The following is a 15777-nucleotide window of genomic DNA, read 5'->3' on the forward strand; positions in this document are numbered from 1 at the left end:
CGCCACTCCCGGCTAGCCCAGTGCTTGGCTGCCCGTTGTGGCGGGACGGAGGGCTTTCTACTACAAAAACTCGCGAAGCAGCACGAATATATGAGAGATGCAGGTCTATTCGGTACGCCAGCGAGCAGAATACGCCCGTTGACTCGCGCCTATGGAACATCACCGCTGGCCATAGCGTTTGGCGTTGTCCTCGCTGCCGGGAGTTGGTGCCTGCCCGCTGAGCGCCGCCTCCATCACGCGTTCCAGCCTCTCGATCGCCTCGTTTCCAATTTCTATTGCGCAGTCAGCAACTAAAGATCACCACGCATGGCCAGCAGACTTACGGTAATGGACGACCAATCTGTTTCCCATCAGCCGCAGCCCTTCCTGGCGCCCAAGCTCTTCCCACTGACTGCTGGAAACATTCGCAGCATCTAGATTAATCCAAACCATGTTCGTTTCCGTGACATTCTCCAGCTTACCGCCCTTGCTAACCCACATCTCTGAAATTCTCCTAGCATTTTCATGGCTTATCTGGAGTTTTCCCCCCTCGCCGTGCGCGCCCTTCCCAAACGTGTCTTCAACCGCCACCCGAGCGGCGGCGGCGATAATGCCGGCTTGTCTGGTTCCACCGCCAATGGATTTCCGGAACCAACGCGCCTTCTTGATGAATTCGCTAGAGCCCACCAACATGCTTCCAATAGGTGCTCCGAGGCCCTTGGAGAAACACAAGCTCACGCTATCAAATAACCCTGCATACTCCGTGATACTTCCGGCTCCTGCGGCCGTTGCATTCCACAGTCTGGCACCATCGAGGTGGACCTTCAAGCCATGGCTACGCGCCCATTCACAGATCCTTTGTGCTTCGCTCAGCGGCATAATTGTCCCGTCCAAAGTATTCTCCAAGCTGATCACGCGTGTCGGACAGCCGTGAAAATCATCGGATAGGATGGCATGCTGTTGGATATCTTCAAGCACGAGATAGTGTCCATTGCTTGGTATGATACCTTTTAGATACGCCCCAGTCCAGGTAGTTACACCACCGCCCTCGTAGTGGATGATGTGCGCACGGTGGTCACAGAGGATTCCATACGGAGGCTGCGTAAGATGTGTCCGGAGTGCCACCTGGTTGCCCATTGTGCCAGACATGACCAACAAACCTTCTTCTTGGCCGCTAAGCTTTGCCATGAAATCTTGTAGAGCGTTTGTGGTGGGATCTTCCATGAAATCATCATCAAGAAGCGAAGCGTTCGCAATAGCCTCCAGCATTGCGGTCGTTGGTTTTGTCACCACATCGCCTATTCAGCCATCAGAACGTGCATACATCAACTCCACAGAGAGAAAGTGGCCCGTATGTATATACATACTTCGAAAGTCAAACGCTGCTGTTCCTGGTGCCTGCCAGGAACTTCCAGCCTGAACGTACAGTCCTTGTTGTGCTTCATTCATACTTCTTGGAAATTTTGCCCGTGCGTCAAGCGACGGAATGTACGTGGCACGGCTTGGTCTCAAGAATAATGCAGCAACTCGTCGCACGGGTGCTAGGCCATGTCTCATCTTGGACGTCTTCTTGGGATGCTAATGAATTCCAGTGCATGCGGCCTGGCAATATTTGGGGTGCCCCGCCCATCCTCGGCTAGTCCGTCGGTAGTTTGCCAGTTGAACTTAAATGGCAATGGTCATAACGGCGAACTTTTCTAGACGACAGCTTCTATTATATGCTAAACGATCATTTTGTCCAGGCAAAAGACGCTTTTCACTGGGAGTTCCGGGCGGTGCCGGAACAAGCTTTGCTCACGAATCATATCATTCGCACCGTTTTGTGGCTTGACTAGGTCCTCTCTATTTCAAAAAACGATGGGACCAAAAGCTGAGAAGCTATTCTCATATGGTAGATATCTAGACATGGAGTCATAGCTCGCTGGTTAAGCTAGTTTGATGATTACTTCTACTCGATAATCAAAGCACTGCCTGATCAACTGAGTCAAAATGATACTACTCGAAATTCATATACTCATTTTTCCTCTTTGTGGTGAATCTTTAATGTTTCATCTCACCTTGTTGGGAATTCTTTACACGGGGGCCTATAACAATATTAACCGCAAAGACACCGAGACCTCTCAAAGCCATGGATTTGCTTTTGTTGATGCAGCTGTCTTGCGTAGTCTAGGTACTCAAGGCCCTCGTAGTTCTAACATATCAAGATAAGAAGCAACTGTATTATCTACCTACTATAAATATACATTACTTTACAGTGAGAAATCCACATCCATCACGGGCGAACTGCAACGCCTTCTTCAGCGCCTGTTCTTCGGTATCTGTCCATTTCACGGTCAATTGGTCCCAAGGTTTTCGGCTCCGAAATTCTTCCAGGTATGTCTTGTGCATAGCTTGCAATCGAACAACTTCCCGCGGGTCACCGGTTCCTGAGTAAACCATAAAGAGGGTGCATGGCGGTAAGCTGTCGTAGATACGTTTAATGTAGGATACTGTCTTTGCCACGGTACTACCAAGTGTATCTGGGTCCACTGCTGATGGTGACGGTTGCACAGCGACGGAGCTTGAATCATATGAATTGGATGTACCGGGTACGCGGTTGCACCAACCTCGAAAGACTTCGAGTTCTCGTAGCCTCGCCCACGTGAAGTCTACTCCTCCGGGAGGAACAGGCAGGCCATCAGTGTCTCCGTTAACCGCTTTGCTTAACGCAGCGACCACTTCTTCGTCGTTTTGACAGCCCAAGGCTACTGAAGCCTGGGCACCAAAACCGCGGTCGGGGTTGCCCCAGTCAACAACAGCACCAGTTCGGCCTTCGCCTTCTGCTGCACGGCCAGCCCGATGATCTTTCGAGGCTCGCGAAAGTCGGCGAAAAATGCTCTCATTGGAACAATCACTGGTGCCCCAGCGTTCGCCTTTTTCGCACTTTTGTTTCAGAAGGTCCAAGACTGCTCTGGCATCTTCGATTGAGTCGTGGCCAGCTTGGCCCTTTTGGATTTCCCGTCCAAGATATTTTTGAACTAACCATTTGAGACTTGACCTCAGCGGGGGTCCGCGAGGATGCGGATAAAGTAGTGCGGTGTCGATGATAAACGGGTGTGTTAACTTCAGAGCATTTAGATCCGAGTTCAAAGAATGGCCAACAAGTATGCAATTGGGAGTCAGGATATTCAGTAATCTCTTTTGAATATCGTCCAGCGTCGTTGTAACTGGATCCAAAATCTCTTTCGTTACGCCGGAATATTGAGTCAGGTAATCAATCACTGGGCGTTCGGGCTTGACAAACTCATCGAGAATGACTTCGCCATCCCACCCAACCATACTTATCCGTGTAAGCTCAGATTTCCCACCTTCAGTTATGCACATCTCACAGTCAAGGGCGAGTACCCGACGGCCAACCGTAATGCTGCCAGTCTGGATTTCACTTTCTGGAACAATTGCATCCTTAACATGGCTGATATTTGTGTCAACCCAGCCATGTTCTGCAGACTGCTCTGTTCGACGGCGAATATTTGCATAGGCATTTTTTTCGTTTACTGTATCAAACAATGCTGGATGCAGAACATAATCGCCTTCTTTTAAATCTTGGGGGGAAGTAATAAATGTTGTAACAGAAGCCTGTTTGGATGCCCATGATTGGTTTCGTGGCGGCCTCGGCCCTGGCCCATTATTGCCGTCTTTGCCTGATTTTTGAAGTGCGGACATGAGGAAAGCCTGGAGTGGCGAATGGAGCTTGTTATATTTCGTATCTCCAGGGGATCTGACAGGCCAAATATGCGGGAAGATCTCAGATAGCGGCTGCAAAGCGTCAGGGAGTTCTTCATTAAGAAGTGATTTCGGGTTTGAGCGGTTCAAAGTCCGATCTAGAGGTACGCCTTTCTTCCACATTTCAAATTCGGTAGGCTGTTCCACGCTCTCGGGGGATTCAACGTCTGTGTTTGCTGAGGGGGCCTCTGGCCCGGTCAGTTTTACCGATCCGTCAAACATTCCAGTTTCTAAACCAGGGACCATAACCACAACTGCTTTTCTTATATGGCCCGAATGTTTCACCGATATCCACTGGGGAGAAAGACCATCTGCAAAACAGTAAAGTAATAGCCCCTGCAAGTCTGATATCTTGATTGGATTTTGCATTTGCCCATTAATATACGTTAGGCTGGGGTACTTGACTTTCTCCTTCCCTGTCTTTTTCTTTTTCTTTTTCCCAAGCTCCGAGTCCGGGCAATTTTCTGCAATATCGCTCTCTGCACCTCCCTGGTGGGGCTTTGCAACGCGTGGAGCCGCAGGGGGCTCACGAAGGAGAGAAAGAGTGTTACCTATGCCAAAGGCATTGCTAAGCTGGGAGCTTTCCATCGCATCCCGGGAAGAATCTCCGCGCTTACGCTTCTTGCCCATTATTCTGCAGGCAGCAAATTCGATTGAGGTGCAACAAGAGATACCTGACGTCTGTCTAAACGTCCACTATGAGTATAGTATGTGAATACTACCAAAATAAATAATTTCGCAGAAAATATGAATGCATGCCTTGGATTCTACGATTAGTAGAAACCAAATCAAAAGGTCGTTAAAATTGATGCTCGCACCTCGATGGACAGGCGAAAAGCGTAAATTATGGCCTCTATGCCAAGCATCTTCATTGAGTTAACTTAGTTACCTAATCAGTAGTTAGTGTGGCGTGTAACTAGATAGTTATTCCGTCCCGCCGCTGCCAACCTTGTGCAGGTTCTATCATGAAGCACAGCACAAGGTTTCGACACAAGGACCTTCGACATGATAGCTACATCTATATATGCATATCCTTCAATAGGCTTCCTGCTTACATTTTATTCGCTTCACCGTGTTCAAAAACCGTCCCGAGGACGTTTTCTCCGAATTCTCTTTTTCAAACACCATCAATTCTTCTTTCAATGACTAAACAACCCGACCCTTGACTTGCTTGAAGTCCTTTACCTTTATATCTCTCCAGATAGCCACAGACACTATGCCCAGACTCAAGATGGCTGTCGCCCCAATGAGCATATATTTCTGAGCTTCTCCATACGCCTTATTGATGGCAATTCTGGTCGGGCTTCCAACGGGATACGACGTCTGTACTTTGAGGTCGGAATAGATTGAAGTAAGGTTTCCCTGTGCCTCAGATGGGAGATACTCAGCAAGCTTCTTTGGAAAAGTGCCAGTCCAAACGGCTGCCGCAACGGTACTTCCGATAGCTCCACCGATACTCGCAAACATCGACTCGACTGCAAGAATAACGGCAACGTATTGGTGAGAGGTAGCGGCCATTACCGCCATTTGTTCACAGATAACACACGCGCCACCGGCAAATGCGATAAAGACCTGGCACATGACAATGTAGCCAACGTTCACATCTGGCTGTCGGAATTTTATCATAAGGCCAACTCCCAAGATTGTAACAGGGACGCCAAAATACAAGGCGATCCATTTGAAACGTCCACTCCAACGGATTAAAACGCCAACTATCAATCCTGAGATGCAAGAACCGATACTATAGACGTTGCCAATGTATGTCGAGTATGTGATGCTTAAATTTGGGACGACTTGGAGGAACGAAAAGAAATAGCTGTTCCAGATGTACCAGCTGACGAAAAGCACAGCGGAGAGGATACAGGCTCCAACGACAGTAGGATCTGTTAAGAGTTCAAATGGAATAAAGGTGACTGGCGCCCAATAACGTTCATATAAAGCGAATGAAACAAGTAGGACACAGCCAACAATGATCAAGCCTATGATTATTGGTGATTTCCATCCATCTGGCTGGTAAGAATAAAGGCTGAATGGTAGAAGGAATAAAGCGAGTCCGCCGGTAATAAGAATTAAACCAATCACGTCGAACTCGATAAAGTAATATTTCAAGGATTCGAGTTTCGTTCTGTTGCTTTCCCGTTTCGGTACCAGGCCCGCCTTTTTGGCTTTATTATAGTTATACATGAACAATCCAAAAAGAGGGAAAGTGATGACTGGAGTGATGATGGCGAAAACGCCAAACCCCCATCTAAATCCAGCGCCGTTCAGGAAAGCGGTGGCAACGGGTCCACTGGTCCAAGTTGTAATAATATAAGGAGAGGCCGCAAACGCAAACATCAGACCTCGATTTTTAAGCGCCGACGTGTCAGCGATAAAGATGGACATGCTGTATGTGATGCCATTGTAACTAACAGAAGGATTTAGAGTCTTGGTATCAGAAGCTTGAATTGCAGAGCAGTGGAGAACCTACCCAACCCAGTAAAAGACCTGAGCAGCCGCGAAAGTCTGAACATTGTTACATGCTGCCATCATAACGAGGCCGATGATCATTACGACAACCATAATGGCAAAACCTTGTGGACGACCCCAGATATCAAGAATTTTCGCCAAGGGAAGCTTGAAAAGGCCGCCTATGAGGCTCGCCATGATGCCTGTAGCAGCAGTCAACGAATGCTGGTTGAAGTTGCTTGTTACATAAGGCGTCAAGGCGAATGACATCCCCTGCTGCAGAGAGTCCAAAAATGTAATAAGCCAGATTCTGCCGTGCTACGTTAGCTTGGTCAAACGGGGCCTGAGGTGGATGGCCAACTCACAAAACGTAAGCCGCAACGAGGTGGGACGTGCTCCAGACCGTCGTCGTGGCCTCCATCTTCTGTACGCCGGCCTGGGCATCCTTGGAAATCGTATCACTGTCTGCATCGGAGATGAATTCACTCTCTTTGACCATTTCAGCGTCTGGAGCTTGTGGGTGCAGCTTCTCGGCGAGCGGCGCTGCGGGGCCGACGTTGGGAAAATGCGACTTCATCCCGGTACAGTGGTGGAAACGCTCAGGATCAATCGCGGATACTGCGTGCAGAGGTAAAATCCGCTCACAAATATTGCCTAAGGTATCGAGATATTGTAGCTCGCCCCAGCGATGGAGTGATCAATCGGAGGGAACGTCAGACGACTGCAGGAAAAAGCTGATTATGTAGTATCGAGGGCAAAGTGCGAGTCTCCGCCACAAACTGCAGCACTGAATTTTCCGTCAAATCATTTTGAGGGAGGCCCAATCCCATTCCAGGCACGTTTCCAGTCCAATATTCGCTGGTTTAGGGAATTGAGCCCATCTCTACCAATAGGATTCGCATGTTCCTTATCTAAAATCATTTCTTGGATTGGCTTTTGATTCTTTCTTTCAAAACAAAAGAAAAAATAACATTATCTGATAACCCGATAGTTACGCTATGTAGTTATACTCAACAAAGCCGGCTAGAAGCCTCGCGCTTGGGCCTATCCGTTTAAGCGAACCAGGCAAAAAGGTTTCGCCGGCGTGGGCTTGCCAATATCCTGCCATGAATGTCTGACAATGAGCCTACTCTCTATTTAAAGAAGTTGCCGCTTTCCATGATATTTTCCCCTCATTTTCCTTTGTTTTTCATGGGCATCCAGTATTGGTGGGGACTGTGAAGCGAAGCACGGAAAAACTTAATCTGTCCCTGCATCTAATCAGATCAATCTTATCAGATTTTCGCTTTGTTCCTGCAACTATGGAGCTAAAGGGTTCAGTTTTGGGTGAACAAAGAAGGCGAAAGAATGGCATATTTAAATCCTTCCTTGGCCGCGCGGGGCTCTTGGAGCCCATGACTTACATACGGGAGTTCATCCCGGCAGACCACCCCTGTGCGCCCATACTGCCGAGGATTTCGGCCGTTTTACGATACACCGTACTTCGTACATACGATTGAAACAGCCACCGTTTTATTACAGATCCTTACAGTACATACGCATACGTCAATTATATCATACTATGCTCCGTACGGGGTAAAGAGTACTCCGCACATATCTCAATTCTTACAGGAACCGTCAAGGCACTAAGGGGCAATTTCCGTATGTTATTATGGGTCACCCAAGATGACAACCGACCCGATGAAAAAATTCCTCGTTCAGAATGATGCTGTGGGCGACCGGCAAATACATGAGCCTTGGGTGGTATGCGATTACCTAGGCGATTGTTGCAACCCACGCTAACGAAGACAACAGAATTCCGAAGCCAATCACTGAAAAAAAGTCATCGAAGTAAATAGGACGGCAAGTGATCTTGTTTAACCAACTTGCATTCTCCTCTACCAGTTACATATACACGGCATAATATGTCAGCGACCACCAAATCTTCGGATCTGCCGCTTGTGCGGTTGCCAGAGCCTTACAAGACCAAATACGAGTTTTGGCAGAATGCGGCCAGTTCAAATGGTCGAATATTCCAGCTTCGTTTGTCGAACGACCAAGAGGGAGTTTTGCAGAGTCCTCCAGCACCGCTTCACAACGCAACGCTCCTGTTCAGCGAATTAATCTCGAGCCCCCAGTCCCGTTTGCCGTCTGAAGGAGACAATACTCCCTGGGGCAGAGCCTGTCGACATTTGGTATCGTACGTCACATGGGATGGGCCAACTGCTCCCACCGTGGGTCAGATTTGGCTGATAACGTACGCGATATTTTCTGTCTGGCCGGCTGAGGAACACTTTCGTCTTTCCTTTTCTGGTTCTAAGAAAGCCCGTCTTTGCGAGGAACTTGTTGCCACCGGACTTTGCAGGCCCTTCCCAAATAAAAATGGCACAGCGCAAGTCGACGACATTCTCACGTCTAGGGCAGCGTTTTGGCAAGGGGCGGCGTCGCCGTTTGGAACGCGTCCTATATGGGTTTTACCGCCACGAGAGGACTCTGAACGGCAAGTTAGCGATTATCCGGCATTTCCCCTCCAGTATACCATTACAACCGAATTGTCCAATCGACCTGTGCACACACAGCACCCCGTACGCCCAGCAAAACCGGCCCGTGGTGCTCGGATTTATAGCAGATATATTCCTCACCTCGACGAATTTTTCTCTATGGTGCATCTTGACTACCAGAACGAAACTCACCTCGGTCTTTTCCACAAATGGCAAAACGACCCAAGAGTTGCAGTGAACTGGAAAGAAACAGGAACCTTGGAGCAACATCGTGAATATCTGCGTAAAATTGATGTGGATCCTCATCAAATAGCGGTACTTGCCAAATTTAATGACTCTTATTTTGCATACTTTGAGATATATTGGGCAAAGGTAATACCAACCTATCTTTACCTTCAACATGCTGCGTACCTAACTAATAATGTACTTGAATAGGAGGACCATATGGGGACATATTACCCTGCTCTGGACTGGGATCGTGGCCGGCATGCGCTAGTAGGGGACATCAGGTTCCGAGGCCCGCACAGGGCGATGGCCTGGTGGTCAAGTTTGGTCCATTTTATCTTCCTAGATGAGCCGCGGACGACATGCGCTGTTGGCGAGCCAAAAGCCACTAACGAGCCGGTAATGGCATATGATGCCGCGAATGGGTTCCATGTCTATAAATGGGGCGATTTACCACATAAAAGATCTGCTATGGTAAGGTGCGAGCGGGTGCGGTTCTTCGAGGTAGTGAACTTTGGGTTTTTGACAAGCGATGGAACTGCAAAGTCCGCAAAGCCTAAAATGTAGTTAACTAGTCGATCTCCTGGGATGACAAGGAACAGTTCCACTCTATTTGAGAACGTATTAATTGGCTGCCTGAAACTGTCTATCAATGCACAGGACATGCTGACTAATCACCGCCTAAACTTGACTCCAAAGGAATCATCTTGCAGCCCAACAACAACCACGCAACAACCACACTTTTGTACATCATACGTTGCAAGCAAAAACGCTAACAATACAATAATCAAATCTAGTCTAAGCTTTTGTTAATAAATTACTACCCAACTCCCGTAGGACCTGCTTTTGAACCTTGCCACTACCAGTCAGAGGCATGATGGGAGGAAGGCGGGGATCCAACCCGAGCATGAAGATATGCTTGGGAGCCTTATGCCTGCCCAGCGTTTTTCTTGTCCAGTCCCTGAGTTCTTCGACGGTGGGGCGCGTCTGTCCTTCCTCTATTGATAAAAATGCACCGACCACTTCGCCATAATGGCTGTCTGGTATTCCCACCACTGCGGCTTTGGAGATTGACGGATGAGCGGCAAGACGTTCCTCAATTTCGAGGGGATAAATATTTTCACCCCCTCGAATAATGATATCCTTGAAGCGCCCGGTGATGCTGCAGTATCCTTCCTCGTCAAACACGGCTTCGTCACCTGTCCTCAGCCACATTGTTCCATCGTCATCACGGAGAAGTGTCTCGGCAGTTTTGCTTGGATTATTCCAATATCCCTGGAATATTTGATACCCTGCCATGCATAGTTCCCCTCTTTCTCCAACTTTCACCGTCTTTCCGGTTCTTGGATTAATGATTTTTGCGCTTGCATGAGGCATCACTTTGCCCACTGTGGTTAGCCTGCGACTGATAGAATCGCTTGTGAGTGCATTGAAGCATGTTGGCGACGCTTCAGTTAACCCATAGCTACTGGTGAACTCCGTCATGTTCAACTCATTTAACAACCGTTGCATTAATGGCCGGGGGACTGGAGCCCCGGCGATAATCCCGGTTCTCAGATATGTGCAATCAAACCCTTCCGGTCGTGGTTGCAATAGTATAGACTCAAACATTGTCGGAACTCCATGAAGTGCTGTGCACTTTTCGTCCGAGATCGCTTTCAAGACTAATGTCGCGTCGAAGGTTTCTGCTGGGTATACAATCTTAGCCCCATGCGTAATGCAGGCAAGGAGACCAAGAACTAGGCCGAAGCAATGAAATAGTGGTGGCGGGCAACAGAGCACGTCGGACGGAGTGAAATCCATCCGATCTCCAATGAACCGCGAATTATTAATCAGATTGCTGTGACAGAATCAGCGTCTACCCGATCCAGGTCGTTATACATTCAGAGGCACTCACTGATGAGTCAACATCGCGGCTTTCGGTGCGCCTGTCGAGCCACTTGTGAATTGCAAATTGCAAATATCGAATGGCGAGAGACCGTCTTGCCGCCGCTGAACTACATTCATAGGAACGGGATTTCCAGAATTAATGACGTCTTCATATGTCTCAAAATTTTCGTACTTTCCGCGAAGGATTATTGTCTGCTGCAGGTGAGGAAGCTTCGATGAAAGCCCTGACGAAGGTAAGTCCTTCAATGCCTCCTGAAGGTCATGACGCCCAATTTTCGGCACAATGAAAAACAGTTTACACCCTTTGCACCTATCAGCTCTCTGCCTGGTATCACGGTGTGTCTTGATACATACCGATATGTTTCAAAGCGAATATTAGCTCTGCATGGGTATAGGTATTATTAATGACCACCAGAATCGCTCCGACCCGAGCTGCCGCAAAGAACAGCGAAACATATTGTTCACAATTGCCTGCCATTACAGCGACCCGATCCCCGTGCTGGATACCTTTGGCTATCAAACCACGGGCAACCCCATTGCTCTCATCTTCTAGATTTCCGTATGTCCATCTCGCGCCTGTCCACGGACAAACGAGACACTCTGAGTTGCGGTATCGAAGGCATTGAAAGGTAAGTAGTTCGCCCACGGTCATTTCCCAGAGAGCAGGTTGACTTGGCCCATGCACAATCGCAAGCTTTTGGGTATTTTTGCGATGTGACGGTGCCTGAATGTGGTCCAATGTCTGCTGCAATCGCAGCAAAGGTATCTGATATATTGTCGATGTTGTCGCCATCTTAGAGCTTCCCAGATATTTCACAGACTTGTGTGTACTCCTTGATGTGCACGTCTGAAGCGTCTAGGGCATATATGAGAACGTTGAAGCTTTTAGCGATGTCTTCGTTGCGAAGGCTTGGTCAAATTGCTGGGACATGCCAAGTACGGAGTATCCGTAGAGCTGGGTTTAAAGGCCCCCCAAAGAGACACTCAACGGAGTTAACTAATTGAGAGTTCACCGGCAAAATATTCACACCGTGCAGGCCCGGTATCAACCCGGCCGCCACCGACTCTTCAACCCAGTCCTATATTCCCGTATCGATATATCTGCATGCCGTTTCGCCGTTATGTATTATTATTTCGTATGTATTGCTACATACTTACAGGCGGGACCTTTCACGGCATCCCACGTCCACAAGCTATTCTTTCTCGTGACCCGCGGAAGAGTGCCGCGGTAACTGCCTAGTTTGTTGGTCTGGACTCCTTGGGACTTGAGTGCGAAACAGATTTTCTACGGAGAAATTCCTATACCCCTACTCCATATACAGAGACTACTTTGTATATCTTCCGTTCGCAACAACAGGAAACATGGAGACACTTCGGATGCAAGGAGAATGAATGTCCTAGGCTATTTATTCTAATGGCTGGAGGCTTGTACAATATCGGCCGTCACAACTCCAGATCCAGCACGGGCTGTTGAGCGCGGATACAGACCCGGTAACGTGATGCTTGTGCCGCTAGTTATATGTGCTTGGCTCAACATTACCTTCGTCGCCACAGTTTATGGGTCATTGTTGGCCCACAAAAAGACCATCCCGTCGAGCCCTTATTATCTGATTGCATTATTTCTTAGTAGAATCCAACTTATCTGATCCTCGCCGAAAGCCTATGGGTCATTCGACACGGCGCCAATAATATTACACTCCCGAAACGTAATGGCTGGCAGTATTACGCGTACCAAATAAATGGCTAAGTGCCAGTCGGATTCGCAGGACCCTGTTTGTATTTTCGCCACCCTTGTCTAGAATCAAGCACTAGTACTCGATATGCATGGGGAGAACAAGACGGCCGTGCTCTCGGCTATACACTGGGCTTTGCTGTCCACATCGACAATTCCCGGTTATTTACACCCCACTTGCTTAGGGCCCCATACACACGCCGCGAAACACGAGAGACCCATCGAGCATCCCGCCGAGCGGTTTGCCATGCATCAACTACTAACTGCTCGTATGCGGCACGAAGACTGCGGCTTTTTAAGGCGGTTTGTGCGGGATAGATCAGAATTTTCGATAACCACTAAAGTCTGTTTCCCTGGAATTGCTGACGTATCTAACCTTGACGTAAAATCGACCTAGCGGTCGTTACAGAATGCAAAACGGGCTACTCCGTACAGAAATCCTTGCTCAGAATCGAGAGCCAATGATGCCGGGATTAACGAAGTGGGCTCATTTTCTGGATGACGGTGCATCCCGATCACTCGCGAGAAATTTAATCAGAATTGGCCGCTCATCTCTGGCACTTTGTGTGAATGTTGTACATCCATTACCACATACATCCTTACATCTGACGCCCCTGAAAGATATCTGAGCAGATAAACGAATTGCCCGCCGAATTTCTTTCAGTACTTCTACCAAGTCTTCAAGTACTTCTATATACCTCCCTCACTTGTATTTACCTCCATGGAGTTCACCGTCAAACCAAACTCCACGCCTCTTTCGCTGCCCAACATGTCTACCAGTTCGGCAAGCGAAGAGCCGTATGATATAATCTCCGTTGGCTTTGGTGCTGCTGCACTTGCAGTTGCCATTGCTATGCGTGACCGCGGCATCGAAGCTCGGGTTCTCTTCTTGGAACGGCAATCTGAATTTGGATGGCACACAGGCATGCTGATACCGGGGACGAAGATGCAGATATCGTACCTGAAAGATCTGGCAACTCTACGAAACCCACGATCTCATTTCACCTTTCTCAACTACCTGCACTCCAAAGGCAGACTGGTCCATTTCACAAATCTTTCGACCCACACTCCCTTCCGCGAAGAATTCAACGACTATATGAAATGGTGTGCTTCGCATTTTGATGACTGGGTACGATATGAACAAGAGGTTATGAACGTAACGGCGGTCGATTCACGCTCGGGTTGGCCAGCTGAGCTCTTCAAGGTGGTGGTCGGCAGCAGGCGATCTGGAGATGTGAAGGAACTATTCGCGAAGCATGTCATTGTTGCCACAGGCGGCGAGCCATCGATCCCACAGTGTGTACCGCAAGAATATCTATACAATACCGTCATTCACTCCTCGAGTTATGTCAACGCTGTACCTCATCTCCTGAAACAACAATCCGGGGGATATCGCGTTGCAGTTATTGGAGGAGGACAAAGTGCAGCAGAAATTTGTGAAGACCTCTCTTCAAGATATCCAAACTCGAAGATCACTCTTGTCGCTCGTGGCGCATCTCTTCGACCAAGTGATGATAGCCCATTGTAAGTCTCCGCCTCTGCTGTGCCATGGAAATTTCAACGGAGGCTCTGACTATCTTGGATTTTTAGTGTCAACGAAATTTTTGATCCTCAAAGTGTCGATGGATTCTACTCCCTGCCCAACACCCAACGCCAGCAGCGACTTAAAGAAAACAAAGCGACTAACTACAGCGTTGTGCGACTTCCCCTTCTTGAATCCCTCTATGAGAAGCTTTACCACCAAAAGCTCCTTAATCCTGATCATTCCACCTGGCAACTTCATTTCTTGACGAACCGAGAATTTCAGGGCATTGAGGCTTCGCCGTCCGAAAGTGGCCAAAACCAAGTCGAACTGCGGTTCAAGCATACTTTGACGGGGGAGTCGGAAAAGCTGAACGGAAAGTTTGACCTGGTCATCCTTGCGACCGGATACAAGCGAAATCCCTTCAGCTCCGTCCTCAAACCACTGGAGTCGATTGTGGAGGCTGGTCCTTCTGGAACCCAGTTCCGGGTGGATCGCAACTATCGCCTGTGCTTCGCTCCTGGTAAAGTTGGCAGCGATGCGGGTATCTGGCTGCAAGGTTGTTGCGAAAGCAGTCACGGGGTACGTTTTTGTTTTTTGCGATCAGATGATTCGATGCCCTTGCTGACCATTCATGACCTTCCAGCTTAGTGATAGTCTTCTTTCGATTCTGTCGGTCCGGAGCTCCGAACTTCTTGACTCCATCCTCGCCAGCAGCAAGAGGTCGGTACAATTTGCTAAACTGTGATTATAAGCGAGCTTCTGTATTCTATGATAGTGGTCTGTCAGTAAAAGTCTTGTTTTGATTTTGGGACACCTCGGTTATAGATTTCGATGATTTTTGCCATAATAACTTTGCAATTTACTCCTTGTTGTTTGGAATCAATTTACTGTGATACCTTCTCACAGCATTATTACCAAAAAAAAAAAATTATCCAAGCGCCAATTTCCTCGAATGACATCCCTGAGACTCCGTGATAGATCCCAAACCAAAATCTGATCGAGCTGCTTGCGCCGAAGCTTCCCTGCAGAAAAATTAATTACGCCGTTCCACCATGATCATCTGATAAGATGGTCTTGCAGTATTTAAACAGGTAATACACCTTACATACATAACTATTCCATACACGAAATTCGGTTATCTGATTCTGCGAGCCTCCGGATCAGATAACTTTAATCGAACCCACAACAAAGCTTCTTAGCTTTTCTCGCCTTCAAATTCAATTTCGGCGTTCGCAACAACCCCCGAAAAAAAAAAAAAAAAAAACACAGAAGGGCATCAAAAATAATCAAATCCAGTACCCCGCCAAGGGCGGATTCTATGAGCTCTACCCGCGAAAGAAAAAACGGACCTTGCCGATATAACTAGCTGTGTTGGTGGATGGGCGGTTGCCCGGATGCCCGGATGCAGCGGAGGTTCTACCCGCGGTGGCACTATCTGTCTGTAAAGTGACATACGCGCCGCGCAAGACTAAAATTGAGGTATATCTTTTGCGAGCCAAGCACGTAATCAAGCGTTCCCTATTATTGATGGCAAACTTCGGCTTTCCTGAGGAGGGGTCGACCTTAGCGCTGTTTCGCCCGCATGGTTAAAGCAACGATTTCGGGCTACTCCGTGAATCCAGCACCTCAGTTCCCATTCTTGTAAGCCCATGGGACTTGTTCTTCGTTTTTCCAGGACTGCTTTTGGAAGTATACGCCACATCGCCCCATTTTCCAAACGTGGTCGACCCTCAATT

At 48.2% G+C, this 15777-nt stretch overlaps 6 protein-coding genes across 6 annotated transcripts; 2 read left to right on the forward strand and 4 right to left on the reverse strand.

Moving 5' to 3' along the window:
* Positions 1-159: 159 nt before the first annotated feature.
* Positions 160-1536, reverse strand: LOZ57_006297 (uncharacterized protein; the record flags this gene model as incomplete). The annotated part of the gene is made up of 3 exons (XM_049255317.1): positions 160-272; positions 324-1277; positions 1347-1536. 3 exons carry the CDS (start codon positions 1534-1536, stop codon positions 160-162), a joined length of 1257 nt encoding a protein of 418 aa, XP_049105690.1.
* A 687-nt stretch (positions 1537-2223) lies between these two features.
* Positions 2224-4371, reverse strand: LOZ57_006298 (uncharacterized protein; the record flags this gene model as incomplete). The annotated part of the gene is made up of 1 exon (XM_049255318.1): positions 2224-4371. One exon carries the CDS (start codon positions 4369-4371, stop codon positions 2224-2226), a length of 2148 nt encoding a protein of 715 aa, XP_049105691.1.
* Positions 4372-4887: 516 nt separating this feature from the next.
* MFS2_2 (MFS siderochrome iron transporter 1) lies at positions 4888-6766 on the reverse strand (the record flags this gene model as incomplete). The annotated part of the gene is made up of 3 exons (XM_049255319.1): positions 4888-6148; positions 6212-6499; positions 6555-6766. The coding sequence occupies 3 exons, from the start codon at positions 6764-6766 to the stop codon at positions 4888-4890; spliced, it is 1761 nt and encodes a 586-aa protein (XP_049105692.1).
* Positions 6767-8093: 1327 nt separating this feature from the next.
* On the forward strand, positions 8094-9461 carry SID3 (Hydroxyornithine transacylase sid3; the record flags this gene model as incomplete). The annotated part of the gene is made up of 2 exons (XM_049255320.1): positions 8094-9041; positions 9105-9461. 2 exons carry the CDS (start codon positions 8094-8096, stop codon positions 9459-9461), a joined length of 1305 nt encoding a protein of 434 aa, XP_049105693.1.
* Positions 9462-9692: 231 nt separating this feature from the next.
* On the reverse strand, positions 9693-11577 carry SID4 (SIN component scaffold protein Sid4; the record flags this gene model as incomplete). Its single annotated transcript, XM_049255321.1, has 3 exons — positions 9693-10734; positions 10792-11086; positions 11139-11577. 3 exons carry the CDS (start codon positions 11575-11577, stop codon positions 9693-9695), a joined length of 1776 nt encoding a protein of 591 aa, XP_049105694.1.
* A 1708-nt stretch (positions 11578-13285) lies between these two features.
* SID1 (PAK- GC kinase Sid1) lies at positions 13286-14786 on the forward strand (the record flags this gene model as incomplete). The annotated part of the gene is made up of 3 exons (XM_049255322.1): positions 13286-14040; positions 14107-14620; positions 14685-14786. The coding sequence occupies 3 exons, from the start codon at positions 13286-13288 to the stop codon at positions 14784-14786; spliced, it is 1371 nt and encodes a 456-aa protein (XP_049105695.1).
* Positions 14787-15777: the final 991 nt, after the last annotated feature.

This window comes from Ophidiomyces ophidiicola, assembly GCF_022830035.1.
Source record: "Ophidiomyces ophidiicola strain CBS 122913 chromosome Unknown scaffold_39, whole genome shotgun sequence".
Taxonomy (NCBI): Eukaryota; Fungi; Ascomycota; class Eurotiomycetes; order Onygenales; family Onygenaceae; genus Ophidiomyces; species Ophidiomyces ophidiicola.